Source organism: Rhineura floridana, chromosome 4 (assembly GCF_030035675.1).
Source record: "Rhineura floridana isolate rRhiFlo1 chromosome 4, rRhiFlo1.hap2, whole genome shotgun sequence".
Lineage (NCBI taxonomy): Eukaryota > Metazoa > Chordata > Lepidosauria > Squamata > Rhineuridae > Rhineura > Rhineura floridana.
In genome coordinates, this window is record NC_084483.1 from 76,429,901 (window position 1) to 76,453,469 (window position 23,569).

Sequence of the window (23,569 nt, forward strand, 5' to 3'; positions counted from 1 at the left end):
ATTTTGGTTCAGAGTGCTTCATGAATCAGCTTACAGGTTACACAGAATTCAGCATCATTACTAAGCTAGAATAGACATGACTACACTGCACTAAGACATTGTCACAGCAACTAGACAAGCCCCCTCACCTAGCATAAGTACGGTTGGGCAGGCACCCTATTTGTGTGAACTGAGTGTCACTGTTGGGAGTGCATGTGCACCTGAGAGCTCTGCTTCAGTGGAGCCATTGGGGTGCATTGTTCTTGCCAGCACTGGCACCTTCGTGAGCAAGGTGAGGGTGGTCACTTTGCCTCAGCAGGACCCTCCTCTCAGAGGGAAGGGTGATGTGCTGGGGAGGTGGCAGAGTGGGCATGTGTAGAGGAGGCGCATCAGGCAGGATGGCAATAGCCTGACTGGGTTGAGCCTCCTTGTGGTTAACCAGAGGTTCAGGGGCGGAACTGTCACGGTCCAGAGCAACAGAGTTCTCAGAGTCCTGGGTGCCCGGCGGCTCAACATGGGAAGCGTCAGTCCATTCAAAGTCATCCTCCTCTGTTGTCTTGCCGCTCCATCCCTGTTCTGCCGGGTTCATGACAAATATAGCTATCAAGACCAGGCCACATAGTCAGATTTCCCAACTTAATTAGTTTCTGTAAGCCAATGTAAAAAGAGGATTTTAAGGGCCATTTGAAAACAACCATTGATGGGACCTGTGTGAGATACTATTCCACAATTGTGGGACCACCACAGAAAAAGCCCTGGCCTGTTTACTTACCAGCCTCTCTTTCTTTACTAGAGGGAATATTAACAGTGCTTCAGACACAGATCTGAAGGTGCAGGCACACTTCTACAGATGTAGGATCCTGTAAGTAACCTGGTTCCAAACTGAAATGCTCCACCCCTCAAGAAGGCATTCAGCACCTCTGAGGTCCACAAGCCCAGCCCCACTCTTGCAGATTTCAGTAGTGAGGAAGAGCAAGGATCAAAGAGACAAGTGATAGACCTCCCTTCTCCAAGCAGGTTGCCCACATCCCTCAGACTGCACAGTCTGAAAGGTATCTATAACAATATGACCAGATGAAGCTCTAGTCCCAGCCATCTCTGGTATTTAAGATGGTACAGATGAGAGTGACTTTGTCTGTGAAATGTACAGCTAATTCATCACAGTGAGCCTGTGAAGGTTCCAGGGCCTGCTACTCTAGGTCTGTATCCAGGAGGTCCCTCACCAAACAGACGAGCTCTGCTGAATGGCATTGAGCAGATGCAGTGGTGGTAGAGAAACATGCTTTCTTCACCACCATCATTACCACAGATTAAGGACGGTATTCAACTAAATTCTTGCACTAGCAAAATGACTTCAACTAGCACAAGGGGGTTTCCCTTCCTCCACCGCCACCACCACGCACCATGCACTGTTCACAAATCTGCTCCAGAGGTCTGGGGGATAGGATAGAAGAGGGAGAGAATGTTCTGTTGAGCAAGGAAAAATCTTTGCACTGATGGAATGTTCACCTTAGCACTATGTTGAATACAGCCCTAAGACCATAAATGGGTTCTCACCTGTGTTTGGTCACATTCTCTATGAGTCTTCTCTTATTTACACTCTAGTCATTGGCCCTGACACTTCATCCTTAGCTTTTCAAGATACCAGGGTGCTGAGATGGCTCAGTCGAAGAGTATTTGGAAGTGACTGAATGCCCCTTAATGTGTCACGTGATAAGAGGAGTTACTTACCCATCCCATCTGTAGTCTTTCAGTAGATTCAGTAGGTTTGCGCAATTTCCGTTCTGTTACCTTCCTAAAGTAAAAGGCCATATCAGTTTTTTCCATTGCTCCAATTCCTATTGCACTTCTAAAAATTCATGTCTAGTCAGAAGACACCACTCATTTGTATACAGTAAGATGAGAGCCATATGAATTTCTATATTTTATTTGTGTGTCACTCCGTACCAGAGGAATGGACCTCTGGAGCACACGGTGTCCAGTTGTAGCCAGCTGGCTAAACACTTGAAGGACAAGGTTGCTGAGCTCTGCAATGATTTAGACACTGCTGCTGTGGCAATGCCAGCCAAGGTGTCCAATTCAATGTCGAACCCAGTGGTGTGGCATCAGTTCCAGTTAATGCAGCCTGATAATGTGGACAGGATGCTTGCAGTGATGCACCTGATCACCTGTTCATTAGATCCTTGTCCATCCTGGCTTATTAAAGGTAGCTGGAGTGGGCTGACTGAATGGGTCACAGGTGTAGTGAACACATCTTTGCATGATAGTGTGATGCCCACTGCCCTTAAACAGGCGGTGGTGCATTCATTTCTTAAAACTGGAACTAATGAAGTGTAATAACTACAGACCAGTTGCCAACACCCTTTTCTTGGCAAAGCTGGTGGCTGTAGAGCAATTGCAGGTATTTCTGGAGGAGACTGATTATCTAGATCCATCACAATCTGGATTCAGACCTGTTTTTGGAACAGAATCAGCCTTGGTTGCCCTGATGGATGACTTTTATTGTGAGCAAGGCTGTTACTTCTGCTCGATCTCTCAGCGATATTTGATACCATTGACCATGTTATCCTCAACCGACGCAGTGGGATGGGTATTGGAGGCACTGTATTACGGTGGTTCTGCTCTTATTTCAGAGTTGCATCCAGAGAGTAACACTGGGTGAGTGTTCCTCGGCCCTCTGACACTTGTGCTATGGGGTTCCTCAGGGTGCTATTCTCTCCCCTGTGCTATTTGACATCTATATAAAGCCATTGCAAGCGGAGTTTAGGAGTTTTGGAGCAAGGTGTCAGCAATATGCTGATGACACTCTGTTCTTTTTCCCCATAACATCTGAATCAGGAGAGGCTGTGAACACTCTGTATTGGTGTTTGAATGCTATAGTGGAATGGATGAGGGCCAATAAACTGTGCTTGAATCCTGGGAAGACAAAGGTTCCTTGGTAGGCGGTTCCTATGTCTGGTAGGTAACCAGGCTACCTCTTCTGGATGGTGTCGTGCTGCCTCTGAAGGACCAGGTCAGTAGCCTGAGGGTATTCCTGGATTCATCTTTGTCACTAGAGGCCCAAGTATCCTTTGTGGCCAGTAGTGGCTTTTACCAGCTTTATCTGGTTCATCAGCTATGGCCTTTCCTGGACAGGGATAACCTGACTTCTGTAGTCCATGCACTGGTAACCTCAAGGCTGGATTATTGCAATGCGATCTATGTGCCCTTGGCCCTGGTTTGGAAGCTCCAGGTAGTGCAAAATGTGGCGGCCAGATTGCTGATGGGAGCACAGAGCCAACAACATGTGTCACCACTTTTAAAACATCTGCACTGGCTCCCCTTCCACTACCGAGCCAGGTTCAAGGGCCTTGTATTAATTTACAAAGCCCTGAACAACTTAGGTCCAAGGTATCTTAGGGCTGCCTGAACTCCATCACCGAGATCATCTGCAGGAGCAACTTTGACCATCCCCTGAGTTGGCAAGGCTTATTTAACATCGACATTGAAATCTAGCCTTCAGTGTTATTGGCCCAGTTCTCTGGAATGCTCTGCCAACAGAAATTCAGCAGGCACCTTCTGTTTTAACTTTTAAGCGCCTGCTGAAACCCTTTCTGTTCCGCCAGGTTTATGCAGGCATTAAGAAAATACTTTTTCGCAACAGTTGACCTTCGTTTTCATTGTATTTTTAATGTTTTTTGTTCTATGGTGGTGGTTGTTTTTAAAGTGTTGTAAACTGCTTTGATGTTTTAACGAAATAGCAGTTTACAAATAGTTTTATAAAAAAACAAACAAACAAGCAAATAAAATACCCTTAAACTGTAACATCAGAGAAAGGTTTGATAAATTAAGCTGGAAATTGCAGCAAGTTGAAAAGATGAGAAATGGTAAACAAAATTATTGTTGTGTGAAACTATTTTAGATTTTCTGAAGGAAAATAATTCCCCCCTTTTGCTGCTGCTTACAGTCTGTTTATATATCAAACTCATTTGGTCTTCCTCTTCCTTGTACTGTAAATACATATTTATGGATTCCTAACAGCAACTGGATAGAGATATGTACCTCATTTTAAAACAAAGTCAGGGAAAAAATAAATATGAAAAAGTTATTCAGAGGATGGTGGTAACAGGTGTTCTAAATCTGCACTAATTGGATTTCAGTTAATTATTCCTTTTACAACAGGGAATATAAGAGAGAAGTATAGGGGAAATAATCTAAACAACCTCTCTGACATGTGAAATTGCTCTAATGTTACATAATATTTGAATGAAGCATTAGCCACTAGCGTTACTGTGACAAGAGTGCCCCTGAGCACCATTAAAGCAGGTATGGCTCACACCCACTCCTCTGACCATCCCTGAGAATTTGGTGCGTGCGATAGCACAATTTTTTTTAATAACTCCCTAACTGCATTCGGGCCCTGTGTTGTTTAGTGGAGTATCCAGCAGAGAAAATAAAAAGAGGATGTGGAGAAGATTGTGTTTAGTCATCGAAAATTGTTCTGAGGTTGTCATCTGTGATAAGGAGTTCAAATCTCACCCCACCCCACCCCAGCATTGTGCTTGCGTGTGTGTACGAGATTAGGATTGCCATTTTATTTTTGGCTGCTGGTGTGCAGCACTCAGAGTACGGTTGCCAGGTGAGAAGCATCCCAAACCCTGAGATTTCAGGGGCAGATCCTAGTGATCAGGGCCAGCGCCAGACATGCCGGGGCCTTTGGGCACCAGCTTGCCCTAGGCCCCAGCACATGCATGCATGCACACACACACACTCACACACATGTGCATGCATGTGCACACCTACCTGTCTCTTGCCGGGAGGGAGCTTCTTCTGCCCGCCCATTCGCTGGCTCTCTCTCTCCTGTCTTCTGTGGTTCCTCAGGCTGCTACATGCACGCATCTCTACCATCAACCAAGATGGCGCCAGATGCTTCAGCCCCTTAGGGAAACCTTGGCCGCCATCTTGGTTAATGGCAGTCCTGCATGCGCAGCCCGCACAGCCACAAAAGACAGGTGAGATAGGTAGGTGGAGCCAGCAAACGGGCAGGCGGAAGAAGCTCCCTCCCTACTCCCAGCTATTTTGCTGTGGATCGTGTAAAGGACTGCTACTCCTCCCCCACCCTATCAAGAGGCCCCTCAGGGGCCTCTGTGGTTTCAGGGGCCCATGGCCAGAGCCTGACCTGGCCGCCCTTTGGGACCGTCCCTGCTAGTGATATCACAGGGGTGCACCCAAGTGATGTCATGGGGTGGGCCCGAGTGATGTCACAGGGGTGGGCCCGAGTGATGTCATTAAGCATGATACATTAAGCATCAACCACAGTTGCTTGGAGCATATAATTCAAACAAAAACATTTCTCTGACTGGAAATTAATATAGAAATCTTAGCTAAAAGATGGAGCCTGGGTAGGGAACATTTAATCTGGCCTACCTAGACTAGGGAGGGCAGCTGTGAGAGAACTAGAAAAGGTCCTCAAATGCAAAGATGTATCACGGAACACTAAAGTCAGGATCATTCAGACCATGGTAATTCCGATCTCTATGTATGGTTGTGAAAGCTGGACAGTGAAAAAAGTGGATAAGAGAAAAATCAACTGATTTGAAATGTGTTGGAGAAGAGCTTTGTGCATACCATGGACTGCAAAAAAGACAAATAATTGGGTGTTAGAACAAATTAAACCAGAACTATCACTAGAAGCTAAAATGATGAAACTGAGGTTATCATACTTTGGACACATCATGAGAAGACATGATTCATTAGAAAAGAGAATAATGCTGGGAAAAACAGAAGGGAGTAGAAAAAGAGGAAGACCAAACAAAAGATGGATTGATTCCATAAAGGAAGCCACAGACCTGAACTTACAAGATCTGAACAGGGTGGTTCGTGACAGATGCTCTTGGAGGTCACTGATTCATAGGGTCGGCATAATTGTGGTCGACTTGAACGCACATAACAACAACAAAAAGGCCTAAACCTCATAGAACTCGATAGGACTCACTTAGTAGATATGGTTTGGTAGATATTGTTTATTTATTTATTTAATTAAGCTTATATACCGCCCGACTAGCAACAGCTCTCTGGGCAGTGAACATTAAAAATACAATAAAAATAACACAATACAGTATATCACAATACAAAACTGTACAAAAAACTGTACAGTCTAAAATCAAAATATAATAATTTAGAATTAACAGGAATTAAAATGCCTCAGAGAAGAGAAAGGTTTTAACCTGGCGCCGAAAAGATGATAGTGTCGGCGCCAGGCGCACCTCCTCGGGGAGACCATTCCATAGTTCGGGGGCCACCACTGAGAAGGCCCTAGACCTTGTCACCACTCTCCGGGCTTCCCTATGAGTCGGAACCCGGAGGAGGGCCTTCATAGTAGACCGTAGTGTACGGGCCGGTTCATATCGGGAGAGGCGTTCCGACAGATATCATGGTCCCGCGCCGTATAAGGCTTTATAGGTAAGTACCAACACTTTGAATCTGGCCCGGAAGCATATTGGAAGCCAGTGCAAACGGGCTAGCACAGGTGTTATATGCTCAGACCGCTTAGTTCTTGTTAGCAGTCTGGCCGCCGCATTTTGCACTAGCTGTAGCTTCCGAATCGTCTTCAAAGGTAGCCCTACGTAAAGCGCATTGCAGTAGTCCAGATGCAAGGTTACCATAGCATGTACCACTGATGTGAGGTTCTCCTTACTCAGATAGGGACATAGCTGGGCTACCAACTGAAGTTGGTAGAACGCATTCCGGGCCACCGAGGCTACATGAGCCTCAAGTGTGTGGGAAGAGTCTAAGATGACTCCCAGACTACGCACCTGGGGTTACTCCCCGTGTAACCCCATCCAGGACAGGGTATATATCCACCATCCGATCAGAGAAACCATCCACCAACAGCATCTCAGTCTTGTCAGGATTGAGTCTCAGTTTGTTAGTTCTCATCCAGTCCATTGTCGCAGCCAGGCAACGGTTCAGCACGTCGACTGCCTCACCTGAAGAAGATGTAAAGGAGAAGTAGAGCTGTGTGTCATCAGCATACTGATGACAACACACTCCAAAACTCCTGATGACTGCCCCCAGCGGCTTCATATAAATGTTAAAAAGCATGGGAGACAGAACCGAACCCTGTGGGACCCCACATTGGAGAACCCACGGTGTCGAGCAATGTTCCCCAAGCACTATCTTCTGGAGACGACCCGCTAAGTAGGAGCGGAACCACTGCCAAGCAGTGCCTCCAACTCCCAACTCCGCAAGCCTCTCCAGAAGGATACCATGGTCGATGGTATCAAAAGCCGTTGAGAGGTCAAGGAGAATCAACAGAGTTACACTCCCTCTGTCTCTCTCCCGACATAGGTCATCAAACAGGGCGACCAAGGCAGTCTCAGTGCCAAAACCAGGCCTGAACCCCGATTGAAATGGATCTAGATAATCGGTTTCATCCAATAGCGCCTGGAGTTGGTCAGCAACCACACGTTCCAGGATCTTGCCCAGGAACGGAACATTGGCTACTGGTCTGTAGCTGCTGAAATCCTCTGGGTCCAAGGAAGGTTTTTTCAGGAGTGGTCTCACTGCCGCCTCTTTCAGACAGCCAGTGACCACTCCCTCTCGTAAAGAGGCATTAATCACTTCCTTGGCCCAGCCAACTGTTCCTTCCTTGCTAGTTTTAATTACCCAAGAGGGGCAAGGATCCAGTACCGAAGTGGTTGCACGAACCTGTCCAAGCACCTTGTCCACGTCCTCGAACTGAACCAACTGAAACTCATCCAACAAAACATGACAAGACTGTGCTCTGGACACCTCAGTAGGATTAACTGCTATTAAATAGGAGTCTAAGTCCCGGCGAATGCATGAGATCTTATGCTGGAAGTGTTCAGCATGTGCTGTTGGCAAAGCTTGACTAGGGAGTCTCTGCAAAGATATCCATATCCAGGCAGGGTTGGCAACCCCCTATCTGGAATGTCCTGCCCCTACCTTTTAACATGTCTGCTCCAAATGTCTTTACAGATTTCATCCTTCACTTCAGAAAGAGGTTTGAGAAATAAGGAAGAGTAAGAAGATTCTCTACCCTTTTCTGTCTAACATGCGGGCTGCTATAAACTCACTTTGACAGCCAACCCAATTCCAGTGAGTAATAACTGCCAGAGAGAAAATACATATGGTTTGGTCTACCTTCACAGGCAGCAGTTTGAGAACAACAACAATTGCAGCCACACTTCCCAGTATGTGAATTCTCTTTTACCACTATTGGGCAGGAAACAAGTCGTCATGAAACCAACAAGGTACATCATCAGAGGGTTTAATGGGGTTGACTGAGAGCATGGAACCACTGTTGTTGCTTCTATGGATGCAAGGGAGTGAGGTTAAAGGTAATAAAAATAAGATAGTGATGATTTCCTAAATGCAATACCATACCAACCACAAGATTCCTATAAGTAAGACAGACAACTCAATACCCCACAACCAGTCAGGATTCCTAACCAAAAACCAAAACTAAAAAAATCATGGCAGCCAGTCAGCCAAAGTCACAGAAGTCTCCATGCAGCACAACCTGAACCGGGGGCTGCAGTTAGGGGAGAATGCTGTGGCATGATCTCGGACAGGAGTGAGACCCTATCAGTACATATTATCTCTGCTCTGAATTGCTGATTTGCTAACAGACCAAGTTCAAGGTATGCTTTCCATGTTACGGATGCCACATAGTACTTGCTGTTGTAAGAAATCAGTCCTTTTGTGTGGCAGCACCTATGCTTTGGAACTCCCTGCCTATTGACATTAGTACTCTTTTCAGCACCTGCTAAAAATGTTTGTGTTTAGGCACGCCTATCCAGGCATGTTGAAGCTATTGCGTTTTTTATCTGTTTTTAACTCATTGTTGGTTTTATTATTTGGAATGTTTTTAAATACCTGTCTTTAACTGTTTTTGCCAATAATTTTATTGTTTTCATTCCTTCTGTGAACCACTTTGAGATTTTTTAGAATAAAGCGGTATATAAATGTTGTAAATAAAATACATAAATAAATTTCAAGAACTTGACTGATATTTCGAATGCTACAGAGAGAAAATTTATTGTTGTTAAGTTTGTCTCCAGATGTTGCTCTTGCATACATGATGTAATTGCCATTTTCTTTTTGTCCCAAGTTTTTAGACTCTCCTGGAGTGCATTCTGTTCCAGAATCATGTGGAGAACCAAAGTTATGTCCAACTTCATGTGCAAAGGTGATATGAGACACCTTAGGAGGGACATGGGAACCATAGTTCTGTACAGTGATGATGCCAGTATTTAAGGATTTCTTTTTGCCATCGGAATAAAGCTTGCTCTTTTCACATATTCCTCCTGAGCTCCCTGAAGGTGCTCCAACCCAGGCCAAGCCAAGGACACCGTCATCAAAATCACGATCAGTAAACACATAGGCCAAACAATAGTCATCGTGGTTCTGCTCAGAATTGAGTTCAAGAAACTTCTCCACACCGATATTCGGAAACCTGAAGGGATTGGAAGGGTCTTTTTCATCTTGAGTAGTGTTGATTCTTATTCGTTTCACCATAAAACTGATGTTTCGGATTCCTGAGAAATCTGTTGACTGGTAAATTGTATCAATTGCTTTAACATGGCTGGATATCTGTGCAATCACAGCTTCTCTTGTTCCATAATATCTAAAGAATAGATGGTCTGTCTGAATATAGAGTTGACAAGTGTTTTTTTCAGCTTGAGCAGCTCGTTTCCTTCTCAAGAGCTCTGGGCCATGGTTGGTATGTTCTTCCAAAGGTTGCTGGTTTGTTGGCTCTTCTACACCAGTCATCTGGTACTTCTTCATTCTGTCAAATACAGAATGATCTGCACAGCCACCTTGTGGTCCATATTTATGTGGGTATCTAATATCATCTTCATGATACATGACTGAGTGGAAAGGCAGGGCTCTATCCTTAATATATCTTTCTGCTGGCTCAATATAAAAAGTCCCAGTGTGAGTCATGATGAACCCTTCAAATCTTCCATCGACAACAGATCCATGGCTAAAGCTTCCCTGTTCACCATAAATGTGTCCAGTGTATATATGGGAGGTATCATAATCAAGTACTTTATCTGACATCTCTAGCTTGAAGTCATCACTAAAGAGGGACATATCTCTCTTCATTCTAAGGTTAAAATGTCTTCCATGAGCATGAAAATCTAGGCGTAAAAATTGGTTCTCATGAGATACTGCTCTTTTGGCACGCTGGTGTTTTTGGTGTAATGAATCCACATCATATGACAGTCCTTCATAATGTCTTACGTGTTTATTTAGAGGATTTCCATACTGACCTCCGGCTTCGGCCGCCCAGGAGCAAAGCAGGACGAGGACCCTCAGCAGCACCATCTTTGCCAGGCCCCGCCGCCTGCCGCCAGCCAGCCAGCCAGCCAGCCAGCCAGCCAGCCAGCCAGCCGGCCGCCTCTCCTGTCCTTCCTCCTACCCACAAAGCATCCGCCCCGGCCGGAGGAAGGAAAGAGGGAAGGAGGAGCTGAACGCCAATGCCGCCGCTTTCTCTTCCCTTCTCCCCGTCGTCGCCACCGCCTCCTCTCGCCGGCCTCGCCTCCGGCGCCCACCGAAAGTATCTGGGAAGAAGCTCTCTCGCTCTCTCGCCTCAGAATCCAGTCAGCGCCCGGCGCGCATGTGCGCACCTCACCGACTCGCTTTCCTCTCTCGCCCCTGCCTCCTCCTCTCCCTACGCTACCCGCTTTCGGCCCCCTGTCATGCTGCTCCACGAGCTAGAGGGAACCCCAGCTGACGAAGCATCAAGGCCCCAGCTGACAAAGCATCAAGGCGAGTTAAGCAGCAGAGCGAAAAGAGGGTAAGTAGCTCCCATTTATTCCATTATTTAATTGAAGTAAAACAGCTCAGAGCAATAAGTAATAAGGGCAGCCCAAGGTCACCCTGAGCTAGGAGCCAAATCCTGAAAGAACCTATATCTTAGGAGACAGATCCTAGGAGAAGGAAGCCCATAGAAAGCTAGTTTTCAACACCACCCTAGCAGGAAAGCTTCAGGGTACACTAAACAAGGCTAAATTCCAGTCGGAGAGAAGGGGGAAAAGGAAACTCCACCGACACATACAGGGAGAGAGTCAGCTCAGTCCTTGCTAAAAAGGGCAGCTTCAGCCTTCCTGAAACACAACCACAAGCTCTGTTTCCCTAGGTTAAAGAAAGGTCAGGCTGTTCTAGGTGGGAAAACAACAAACACAAAAGACTTGCCTGGAAGGCGCAGCCCCTTGATTAGATTAAAAGCAGCCCAAAAGCTTAAACAGCCCCGCCCCGCCCCTCGCTCAGGAAGGAAGGAAGCCTGAGAGAATACTAAAGAGATAAGCCCCAGCTGATAGCCATCAGCCTCAAGTAACAGCTGGCAGCAGTAGCTGGGAGGAACCAGCCACACATATAAAGTCAGAGCACCCTAGCGAGGGAGCCTGCTCCATGAGCTAGAGGGAGCCCCAGCTGACAAAGCGTCAAGGCGAGTTAAGCAGCAGAGCGAGTTCGGCAGCAGGGCGAGGAGGCCAGGGCCCCCCACTCTGCCCGTCTGTTCCCTAACCTCAACTAAACCGCAGTCTCCAACCCATTGACGTAATAAACCTTAAACAAAACTATGCAGGTAAGAAGCCAGCAGGGGTGTGGGGGCTTTCCAGTGTTTTGCACCGCCTGCAGCATGTACGACTATCTGCCTGTTGGACAGAAGTCGTGGGTGTGCTCTCGGTGCAATGAGCTCCTGGCTCTCCGGGAATGACTTCATTTCCTTGAGGCCAAGGTGGCGGACCTGGAAAAGCTGAGAGAGGCAGAGAGGTGTGTGGAGGAGGCCTTCAGGGACGTTATAGCTGTGTCCCACTCCAACGATGATACCTCTGCTGCTATCATGGAGAACGATGGTCTCGGGGAAGGAGAGCATCCAGCTGAGGAAGAGGGAAATGATCCCTTAGAAGGGACCCATTCCTTGGGGGATGAGCAGCTATCCTCTCGTGCCGAGGATATATCTCCAGGGGGTGGAGGGATCCTTGTAGTGGGTGATTCAATCATTAGGAACATAGACAGTGGGGTGTGTGATGGGCGTGTAGACCGCAAGGTGTTTTGCCTGCCTGGTGCGAAGGTTGCGGATATTGCCCGTCGTTTAGATAGTTTGGTAGACAGTGCTGGGGAGGAGTCAGTGGTCGTGGTGCACGTTGGCACCAACGACATGGGGAAATGCAGCCGTGAGGTCCTGGAAGCAAAATTTAGGTTGCTAGGTAGGATGCTGAAAGCCAGGACCTCCAAGGTGGCTTTCTCTGAAATGCTACCAGTTCCACGCGCAGGACCAGCCAGACAGGCCCAGCTTCGCAGTCTCAATGCGTGGATGAGACGATGGTGTCGGGTGGAAGGGTTCGGATTTGTTAGGCACTGGGGAACATTTTGGGACAAGCCGGGCCTGTACAAAAGGGACGGGCTCCACTTGAACCAGAATGGAACCAGACTGCTGGCACTTAAAATTAAAAAGGTAGCAGAGCAGCTTTTAAACTGACTGAGGGGGGAAACCCGACAGGAGCTGAGAAAGGTCCGGTTCGGAATAAACCTCCCCCCTGGGATAAAAACCAAAGAAATGATGAAATTTTAAAAGGGGTAGGCCTAGAAGTAGGCATTGTGAGAGCAGGGGCACAGGATATAAATTCAGAAGAGCAAAATTACCACAGGCCTAACCACAAGTGCCAAAGACACTTGAAGAGAGACACTGCTTACAAGTGCCTGTACGCTAATGCTAGGAGCCTCCGAACCAAGATGGGAGAACTGGAGTGCTTGGTCTTAGAGAAGAGCATTGATATAGTGAGCATAACGGAGACCTGGTGGAATGGAGAAAACCAGTGGGATACAGTTATCCCTGGATATAAACTATATCGGAAGGACAGGGAAAGACGTATTGGTGGCGGAGTCGCTCTATACGTGAAAGAAGGCATTGAATCCAGCAAGCTCGAAACCCCAAAAGAGGCAGACTCCTCCACAGAATCGTTGTGGGTGGTGATACCGTGCCCCAGGAGGGACTTAATACTGGGAACGATCTATCGTCCCTCTGATCAAAATGCTCAGGGAGACCTTGAGATGAGATATGAAATTGAGGAAGCATCCAAACTAGGAAATGTGGTAGTAATGGGTGACTTCAACTACCCGGACATAGACTGGCTGCATATGTGTTCCAGTCATGACAAAGAAGCAAAGTTTCTAGATATTCTAAATGACTATTCCCTAGATCAGTTGGTCATGGAACCGACCAGAGGGACGGCAACCCTGGACTTAATCCTCAGTGGGGACCGGGACTTGGTGCGAGATGTAAGTGTTGTTGAACCGATTGGGAGCAGTGACCACAGTGCTATTAAATTAAACATACATGTAACTGGCCAATTGCCAAGAAAATCCAACACGGTCACATTTGACTTCAAAAGAGGAAACGTCACAAAAATGAGGGGATTGGTAAAAAGAAAGCTGAAAAACAAAGTCCAGAGGGTCACATCACTCGAAAATGCTTGGAAGTTGTTTAAAAACACTATATTAGAAGCTCAACTGGAGTGCATACCGCAGATCAGAAAAGGTACCGCCAGGGCCAAGAAGATGCCAGCATGGTTAACGAGCAAAGTCAAGGAAGCTCTTAGAGGCAAAAAGTCTTCCTTCAGAAAATGGAAGTCTTGTCCGAATGAAGAAAATAAAAAAGAACACAAACTCTGGCAAAAGAAATGCAAGAAGACAATAAGGGATGCTAAAAAAGAATTTGAGGAGCACATTGCTAAGAACATAAAAACCAACAAGAAAAAATTCTATAAATACATTCAAAGCAGGAGACCATCTAGGGAGACAATTGGACCCTTGGATGATAAGGGAGTCAAAGGTGTACTAAAGAATGATAAGGAGATTGCAGAGAAGCTAAATGAATTCTTTGCATCTGTCTTCACAGTGGAAGATATAGGGCAGATCCCTGAACCTGAACTAACATTTGCAGGAAGGGATTCTGAGGAGCTAAGACAAATAGTGGTAACGAGAGAGGAAGTTCTAAGCTTAATGGACAATATAAAAACTGACAAATCACCGGGCCCAGATGGCATCCCCCCGAGAGTTCTCAAAGAACTCAAAGGTGAAATTGCTGATCTGCTAACTAAAATATGTAACTTGTCCCTCGGGTCCTCCTCCGTGCCTGAGGACTGGAAAGTGGCAAATGTAACGCCAATCTTCAAAAAGGGATCCAGAGGGGATCCCGGAAATTACAGGCCAGTTAGCTTAACTTCTGTCCCTGGAAAACTGGTAGAAAGTATTATTAAAGCTAGATTAACTAAGCACATAGAAGAACAAGCCTTGCTGAAGCAGAGCCAGCATGGCTTCTGCAAGGGAAAGTCCTGTCTCAGTAACCTATTAGAATTCTTTGAGAGTGTCAACAAGCATATAGATAGAGGTGATGCAGTGGACATAGTGTACTTAGACTTTCAAAAAGCGTTTGACAAGGTACCTCACCAAAGGTTTCTGAGGAAGCTTAGCAGTCATGGAATAAGAGGAGAGGTCCTCTTGTGGATAAGGAATTGGTTAAGAAGCAGAAAGCAGAGAGTAGGAATAAACGGACAGTTCTCCCAATGGAGGGCTGTAGAAAGTGGAGTCCCTCAAGGATCGGTATTGGGACCTGTACTTTTCAACTTGTTCATTAATGACCTAGAATTAGGAGTGAGCAGTGAAGTGGCCAAGTTTGCTGACGACACTAAATTGTTCAGGGTTGTTAAAACAAAAAGGGATTGCGAAGAGCTCCAAAAAGACCTCTCCAAACTGAGTGAATGGGCGGAAAAATGGCAAATGCAATTCAATATAAACAAGTGTAAAATTATGCATATTGGAGCAAAAAATCTTAATTTCACATATACGCTCATGGGGTCTGAACTGGCGGTGACCGACCAGGAGAGAGACCTCGGGGTTGTAGTGGACAGCACGATGAAAATGTCGACCCAGTGTGCGGCAGCTGTGAAAAAGGCAAATTCCATGCTAGCAATAATTAGGAAAGGTATTGAAAATAAAACAGCCGATATCATAATGCCGTTGTATAAATCTATGGTGCGGCCGCATTTGGAATACTGTGTACAGTTCTGGTCGCCTCATCTCAAAAAGGATATTCTAGAGTTGGAAAAGGTTCAGAAGAGGGCAACCAGAATGATCAAGGGGATGGAGCGACTCCCTTACGAGGAAAGGTTGCAGCATTTGGGGCTTTTTAGTTTAGAGAAAAGGCGGGTCAGAGGAGACATGATAGAAGTGTATAAAATTATGCATGGCATTGAGAAAGTGGATAGAGAAAAGTTCTTCTCCCTCTCTCATAATACTAGAACTCGTGGACATTCAAAGAAGCTGAATGTTGGAAGATTCAGGACAGACAAAAGGAAGTACTTCTTTACTCAGCGCATAGTTAAACTATGGAATTTGCTCCCACAAGATGCAGTAATGGCCACCAGCTTGGATGGCTTTAAAAGAAGATTAGACAAATTCATGGAGGACAGGGCTATCAATGGCTACTAGCCATGATGGCTGTGCTCTGCCACCCTAGTCAGAGGCAGCATGCTTCTGAAAACCAGTTGCCGGAAGCCTCAGGAGGGGAGAGTGTTCTTGCACTCGGGTCCTGCTTGCGGGCTTCCCCCAGGCACCTGGTTGGCCGCTGTGAGAACAGGATGCTGGACTAGATGGGCCACTGGCCTGATCCAGCAGGCTCTTCTTATGTTCTTATGTTCTTATGTTCAGAGTCACTGTGGCCCTTGGTCTCTTTCCACGTACAGGAACAAAGGAATCTGCTTTATATCTCTTCACACACAATATATATAAAGCAAACAAACCAAGTGAAGACAAATAACTAAAATCCAATCAATTAATAGAATATTCTTCTACCAATGATAAATCAATATATAAAAACTTTTTCAGTGAAGTAAGCAATTTGTCGCAATTTAACAGACCTTAACGTCTGATATAAAGAGCCAGTCATTGAAAAGAAAACCCAAGAATCTATTGCTCAATTATAGGAGAAAAGGAGGGAAAGTCAATAATATGACATTCCTAATTGTTAGTAGAGAGAGCCAGTGTGGTGTAGTGGTTAAGGTGCTGGACTATGACCTAGGAGATCAGGGTTCAAATCCCCACACTGACATGAAGCTCACAGGGTGACCTTGGGCCAGTCACTGCCTTTCAGCCTCAGAGGGAGGCAATAGTAAACCCCCTTAGAATACCGCTTACCATGAAAACCCTATTCATAGGGTTGCCATAAGTCGGAATTGAGTTGAAGGCAGTCCATTTCCATTTTCAATTGTTAGTAGCCCTATTCAGACATTTGAGCAAACACATTAGAGCTTAAACTATGAAGCAAATGGGGTACACATGCATACTCCATCTCCAATGTATCCACCCATGCTGGATCTATTTCAGGCCTTAGCACATTCAAGTGTGAAGATCTGAAGAAGGCTTCTAAGTGTGTTTGGCTGAATGCCTGAAGGTCTGGATGAATCTGTTGATTTTGGTTTCTCTCAGTCTCTCGTTTTTCTAATCCTAAATTCAGTTTACCATATTTCCACATCAGTTTGCATTTTCCTCATGAAAATTTGCCAGCAGTTTAGGGTGCATTTTCCCCAATATATACATTTTTATGCAATTTTGCATAAGTAATTCATTGTTATGAAGTTCACTAATTATTATTATTGTTGTTGTTTATTTCTACCCCACCTTTTGGTCAAAAGGCCCTCAATACATGCATGCTATCTTTATGTACACCTTCTGTTAATATATGCATTTTTGTACAAGTATTGTGGTTGCAAAATTCTGAGAGGTGTGCATTTTGAAGGCTAGCTATGTTGCATATTGCAAAATTAGATAGGTTTACATTAAAATGCAGACTAAACCAAATTTCTCTGCCACTCCTAGTCTGAAGTAGAGCCAGCATACATGAGGACATTAGAAGCAGGACTTACATGCTCACCCCATTCTTATTTCCCAGTTTAATCTCTCACACATTTGTTTGAACACTTGGACAGGACTACTAATAACTGTGTATGGCTACATTCAGACATGGGGCTTATTGTGTTAGTTTAATGATTTAAAATGGTAGCGCTTCTGTCCTGGTTTCTAAAATTCCTGTCACACTGCAGTACCAGCTGCATTAAGGAACTGTGGCTTTTTCAGGTGATATACCAGCATTTAATGCATGTTGGGATGCCTGTTACGTGAGCGGCAGCAGCTAGCACAAATCTCCCATGATCTGGGTTCCCAGGCTTGCAAACAGATTATTTCTGGTGTTATTTATCATGAAAATTAGCACTACACTCCCACTATACCGTAATCTACTAGATTTCTGGAACTAGCTTTTATGTTGTGTGAGAGGTCAAATATGATATGCAAATTACCAGGTAAGAAATGGTCAGAATAACAGAAGAAAGTGAAGTATGAAAGCAGCAGAAGTAAGTCCCACTGAGTTCATTGGGGCCTAGTCCCAGGAAAATATGTTTAGGACTGTAGACTAGGGTTGCCAGGTTCTGGCCTGAGACTGATCCTGTATCTTTAGGAGAAGAGAAAGTCAGCCAAGTGCAGGTGTTCTTGCAACACTGTAATGAGAAAAACCACAAGGTAGAATTCTCGCTTCCCCCTGCACAATTTTTAAAGAAAGTTGCCAGGCCCGGCCTCCAAGAGGTCTTCTGTATCTTTAAAAGTTGTGCAGGGGGAAGGGAGAATTCTACCTTGTGGTTTTTCTCATTACAGTGTTGCAAGAACACCTGCACTTGGCTGACTTTCTCTTCTCCTAAAGATACAGGATCAGGATCAGGCCAAGAACCTGGCAACCCTACTGTAGACTATACATGAAGATGGCAAGGATGCTGTTTCAGACCTTATATTCAAAAATCATGTATTCCATCTCTGAGCTACAGTTTCTTACAACCAAAAACACATTCATCCCTAAAAATGTTAATACAGACCAGCCCTGCCTAAATTTATCTGCATTATGTTTGTTGAAAAAACTATAGTTATAAACAGTTATAGTTATAATTTTGACAGTATGAAATGGACATATAGTAATGTGGTTATCTCTTTTTACCTCAATGGTGTATAAGAACTGTTTAATGCTACAGAAATGCCTTTTTGCCTTAAACAACAACAGAAAAGAAACCCCTGAAAAGTATAATTTGTCATACATGCAAGTAACAAGGATGTAAGTTGTAGAAGCCTCAGGCAGTCTTCTACTAAAAAATTAGTACAAATAAATTCATATTACATTTGACAAAAACAAAAATATTTAATACATACTTCAAATATGAGTACAGGAAAGCTTTTCAAAAGGGAAATAGTCAAAACAAAAAGTGTACATAATGTAAATGTGATTACCTGTGTTGCTGTCATCATATATAGTAAAAACAAAACAAATAAATGGTGGTCTTGAAAAAGAGAAGACAATGTTCCTTTTCCTGCTTGTGGTCTAAGCTGATTGACCTTGTGTGTCCCACCCGTTTAGGCATTGCTGGCTTACTAATCTCTATGTTTGTGGGCTGCACTAACAGGGGCAAGTAATGCTATTAATGTACACAGAAGAACTGAATTCTAGTATCTAATTATTGAAATCTTGGGCTACATATGCAGCCCATTTAAAGCATGTGACTTGCCCCAAAGAAATCTGGCAACTGTAGTTTAAGATTGCTGGGAGTTATAGCTCTGTGAGGGGTAAACTACAGTTCTCAGGATTCTTTGGGGGAAGGTGTGTGCTTTAAATGTATGGTGTATGTGTGTGTACATACCCTTAGAGAGAGTCATTTACTGACAGGGTAAATGCTACCTGGCTTGATGGGCCTGGCTGTAATTTTGATACCCATCAGAGTGTGAATTGATGCATCTTAAATGTATTTTTTTAAAAACTGGGAGGGGCAACCTTTTTTTCTGTTAAGTGATGCACTCCCTTGGGAGGAATTGGTTGGGGGCCATATAGCATTAATGGGCAAAGCAAGAGCCAAAAATGGATAGGACCAAAGGTGGATGGGGCCAACCCCTTTTCTATCTCTTTCTGTGACCCCTTCCCTCTTTCTGACAGCCCATATCCACCCTCCCCCCCTTGCCACTTGCATGACATTAGGCCATGGGCCCAAGGGCTACATAGCACCCAAGAGTCACAGGTTCCCCTATCCTGTTTTTGATGCAGAGATATAGAAGTTGTTCTTTTCTCAGGCCACACCTGCACCTTACATTTAAAGCACTATTATACCACTTTAACAGTCATGGCTTGCCCCAAAGAATTCTGGGAAGTGTAGTTTGCTAAGGGTGCTGAGAGCAGGTGCTGAGACCTTCTAGTTCTCTCTCAGAGTGGTTTAACAATCAGTCCCTCTTCCCAGGGAACTTTGGGAACTGTAGCTCCATGAGCGGAATAGGGGTCTCGTAACTGCTCTCAGCAACTCTGGAATGTTCTTTCCCACAGGTGCAGGCCGTGCCAACACTAGAATTTCTGTGCCAGTTAAAAACGTGGCCATTCACACAAGCATGTAGCTAAAGTGGTATCCCTCACTTGGCTGATGTAGTTATGTTGTTAGGATATTGTCGTCTTCTTTTTTTGCATTAAACTATATTTAAACATTGTTTTATTATACAGCCACAAGAGTGGCTGTATACTATAGTCAGCAGGGATTTTTCACATTCCGCAATGTTAAATGGAAAATATCCCCGCATGCCATTCTGAGGCTTCCCATAAGCTCATTTCAAAACAAAACCTTACAAAACTTATAGTTCTGAACTCAGAAATGCTTGCTGGAAGACTATTATAATGCGGAGCATGCTCAGTAAGGACCAACTGTTAGTGTTCTAAAAGCCTCACAGCTGCTGGGCTTGGCTAATAAGAGGGCCACACCCACACCAGACTTGATTTCACTTGAGACAGTCATGGCTTCCCTCAAAGAATCCTGGGAAGTGTAGTTTGTGAAGGGTGCTGAGTGGAGACTCCTATTCCCCTGAGAGAATGGTTAACAGTCAGCCACTCTGATTGAAGGTCTGTGAGAGGAACAGGGCGTCTCCCAGCAACTCTCAGCACCCTTCACTAACTACACTTCCCAGGATTCTTTGAGAGAAGCCATGATTGGCTTTGAGCCATGGCTTTGAGAGAAGCCATGATAAATTCATTTAAATTGTTTTTAAAAGATGTGTTTTTAAATTTGTATATTTGTTTTTAATGTTTTTAGTTATTGTAAACCGCCCAGAGAGCTTTGGCTATGGGGCAGTATATAAATGGACTAAATATATAGATAAATAAATAATGATTGTCCAACGTGTAATAGAGGCCTGGTGTGGATGTGGCCAGGGACAGCTTTGTTTTAAATTTGGGTGGGAGGTAGGGTTGCCAGGTTCAGGGCCTGAGACTGATCCTGTATCTTTAGGAGAAGAGAAAGTCAGCCAAGTGCTGGTGTTCTTGCAACATTGTAATGGGAAAAACCACAAGGTAGAATTGTCCCTTCCCCCTGCCCAACTTTGAAAGATACAGAAGACATCTTGGTTGGCAGGCCCAGCCTGGTCAGTTTTACCTATCCTAATCATGATTGCATAGGAGTATATCCGATTCAACTCAATAATCATACAAATGATCAGACCTGCCTTTTCCCTCCTTCCCCTTTCCTCTTCCTTTCTCCTCCCCTCTTCCTTCTTCCACCTACCTTGCCCACTCCAGCCCTCCTTCCCTCCACCCCAGTCAGTTTTACCTATCCTAAGCATGATTGCATGGGAGTAAATCCCACTGAATTCAATAAACATGCAAAAGACCACATCTGTCCTTCTTCTCCCCTCCCCCTCCTGCCTGCTCCCATCCCAGTCCTCCCCTCTGCCTTTCCACCCCTCCCTCCTCCCTTCCCCATCCCCTGTGGTCAGTTTCACCTATCCTAAGCATGATTGCCTGGTGTGTGTAAATCCCACTTAATTCAATAAGCATGCAAATGATCAATCCATTCTCAGCAAACTTGCACAGGATCCCATTTCTTACCTCCCGGATTAAAAAGCAGGGAAATTCACTAATAGGCAAAAAACCTTGCGGTTTAAGAATGTACCTATAGCCCACAGATATTTCTACCAAACTTTAAAAAGCAGGGAAATTGGGCAGCTATAGTGAATGCACCAGGGGAGCAGGAGACCTGAACTCCTCTCTGAGATATTGTACTGCCCTACAAAGTTGTCAAAATGCAAACACAATATGGGTTGGTCTTTCACAGTCCAATCCACTTCCTGTGTAGCTTGGAAGAATTTGGTAACATGTCCCTCTGAGCATATCGTGAGTGGTGGCAACACCTGTAATCAGCTCAAATCCTGTGCTGAACTTGTTTTAGCCGGGAGGAAGCAACATTATTAAGATAGTTGATATAGTTCAGATGGTCACTTTAAATATGTCTGATTTACTTTGCAATTTTAGTGAAGTTTTCTATAGGAAATCATTTTCTTTTGCTTTTGTTTCTATGAATATGTGAAGTACAGCAACACTTTGCAAAATTTATACTAAGAAAACTCCAAACATAATTGTGGAATAATGGCACTGACATCTGCAAAATAGTCTCCAGTGGACCTCAGAAGTGTCTCAATTTGCACAAGATAAAACAGTGGAAAGTGAAATATATTCTAGCAAAATTCTAGGTGTGCTCTATGTTTTTAATTGATTGTGAACACCTTGCCTTAAATAAAGTGGTTTAAACATAGCAGGCTGAAAACATGCATCCTCTTTTTTCCAACAGCTAGAGTCATTGCTGAAGTAGCAACATACTGTAATCAGTCTTACATCAAACTGGTTTCAGATTCAACTGTTAATGCACCCAAAATAGAAATAGAACATAACCTCCAATATAAAACACAAAAGGCTGTCTTCACCATCACATGACAATGACCAATAAAAAGGCTTTGAAATTAATAAAAATACATTTGACACAGATTTCTAGGATGAATAAGGAGGGGGGAAATTTTCTGGTTTAGATTCTCTGTAGAAACATTAGTAACACAGGAAAGAAGCAAAGTAAGAAGAACACCAACAAACATACAAAAATATAATTCTCCATCTTTGGAGATGGCAGGTGTTGCCACCACTCACGATATGCTCAGAGGGACATGTTACCAAATTCTTCCAAGCTACACAGCAAGTAGATTGGACTGTGAAAGACCAACCCAAATTGTGTTTGCATTTTGACAACTTTGTAGGGCAGTACAATATCTCAGAGAGGAGTTCAGGTCTCCTGCTCCCCTGGTGCATTCACTATAGCTGCCCAATTTCCCTGCTTTTTAAAGTTTGGTAGAAATATCTGTGGGCTATAGGTACATTCTTAAACCGCAAGGTTTTTTGCCTATTAGTGAATTGTATTGCTTTCCTGTTGGTTCTTCCACTGGGATTGTGTGAGCAATGAAGAATGGGTTATATATCATTTAATTAAATAAATATCTCCATAAATATAGTCTTGTTCAGTTGATGACCCCCACATGAGCAGGGGTAAAAGCACTGGCTACTCCCCCTCTGTCACACTCTCATTGCCCGTACCTGTGACGCCCTTCCCTGGCTTTCCCTGTCAGGTTCCTACCTGCTCGTGGCTACTGCCTTTCACTAGGCACCACCAGGGACTCCACCAGTCCGGACTGTCCTTTTTTATGGTTTCTCCGCTCTAGCACAGATCTCAATAGATCCCCCTGCTAGGCAGCACCACCAGTCACATTCTACAACCAATGTTCCCAGAGACCTTGCCTGAGTCTCTCTATCCGGTTACATTCGTGACTGCGTGCCTATGCTGTTCCCAACCCCCTTGTATCAATGCAGATAACTCATAACTCGGGGTTGCTCTGGATACTTATAATGTTATCTTCTCTTCACCGCTGCCACCATTTGTTACTGTTTCCCTTCAGCCTTGGTTATTATCTTACCCTCCCTTCTGGTCTGTGAAACCCCAGCCAAGGATCAGGCCTTCGGTAAACCAAAATAGTATTTATTAAATAACATTAATAACAAGATAACTTTGATAATGATCTACAAGCTTATGGTTTCATCTATTACTGTGATATTTGACTTATTACTAACCTGAACTCCACCTCCCTCTTTCTCCACACTCTCCTGACATACACCAACTCACACCCACCTCCCAACTCCACCAAAACAACCCACTAACGTCCACCAAACACCTCTCAAACAACCCACTCACGTCCACCCAGATTCAGCTGTCATCCTTCCATTTATACTCTCAGCCATCCAAACACTCAGCCAATCATCCAGCATTCTACTGCTCATTTACTCCCCCCTCCTCTTTCATTCCACTTACCACATATCTTCTATACAAACAGCACTTACTATATATACATTAATACAGGAACATCACAGTACCCACCACCCTTCACACATTGCGGGGGGAGGGATTAACTTCTGCAGTGAGAGCCTGCTCTGCTCATGTAGACTACCTGTGTGATTTTGAAACCTCCATAACCAGATTGTAAATCATGCAGGGAGCCAGCATGACCACGGCAGACTCCCCGCTGCAGAAGTTACCTATCTGACAAGTGGAGAGTGGCAGGAATGGGTGGCCACAGAGTGGTGGGGCTATGGGCTTGTACCCACTGTCCCCCTCATGTGATTCTAATTTTATGGATT

General features: G+C 44.6%; 1 protein-coding gene across 1 annotated transcript; it reads right to left on the reverse strand.

Annotated features, from left to right (window-relative positions):
* Window positions 1–214: 214 nt before the first annotated feature.
* Window positions 215–10,641, reverse strand: LOC133384151 (disintegrin and metalloproteinase domain-containing protein 10-like). The gene is made up of 3 exons (XM_061626075.1): window positions 10,622–10,641; window positions 8,967–10,259; window positions 215–579 (listed from the first exon to the last, which is right to left on the reverse strand). Exons 2-3 carry the CDS (start codon window positions 10,090–10,092, stop codon window positions 215–217), a joined length of 1,491 nt encoding a protein of 496 aa, XP_061482059.1. The 5' UTR covers window positions 10,093–10,259; window positions 10,622–10,641.
* Window positions 10,642–23,569: the final 12,928 nt, after the last annotated feature.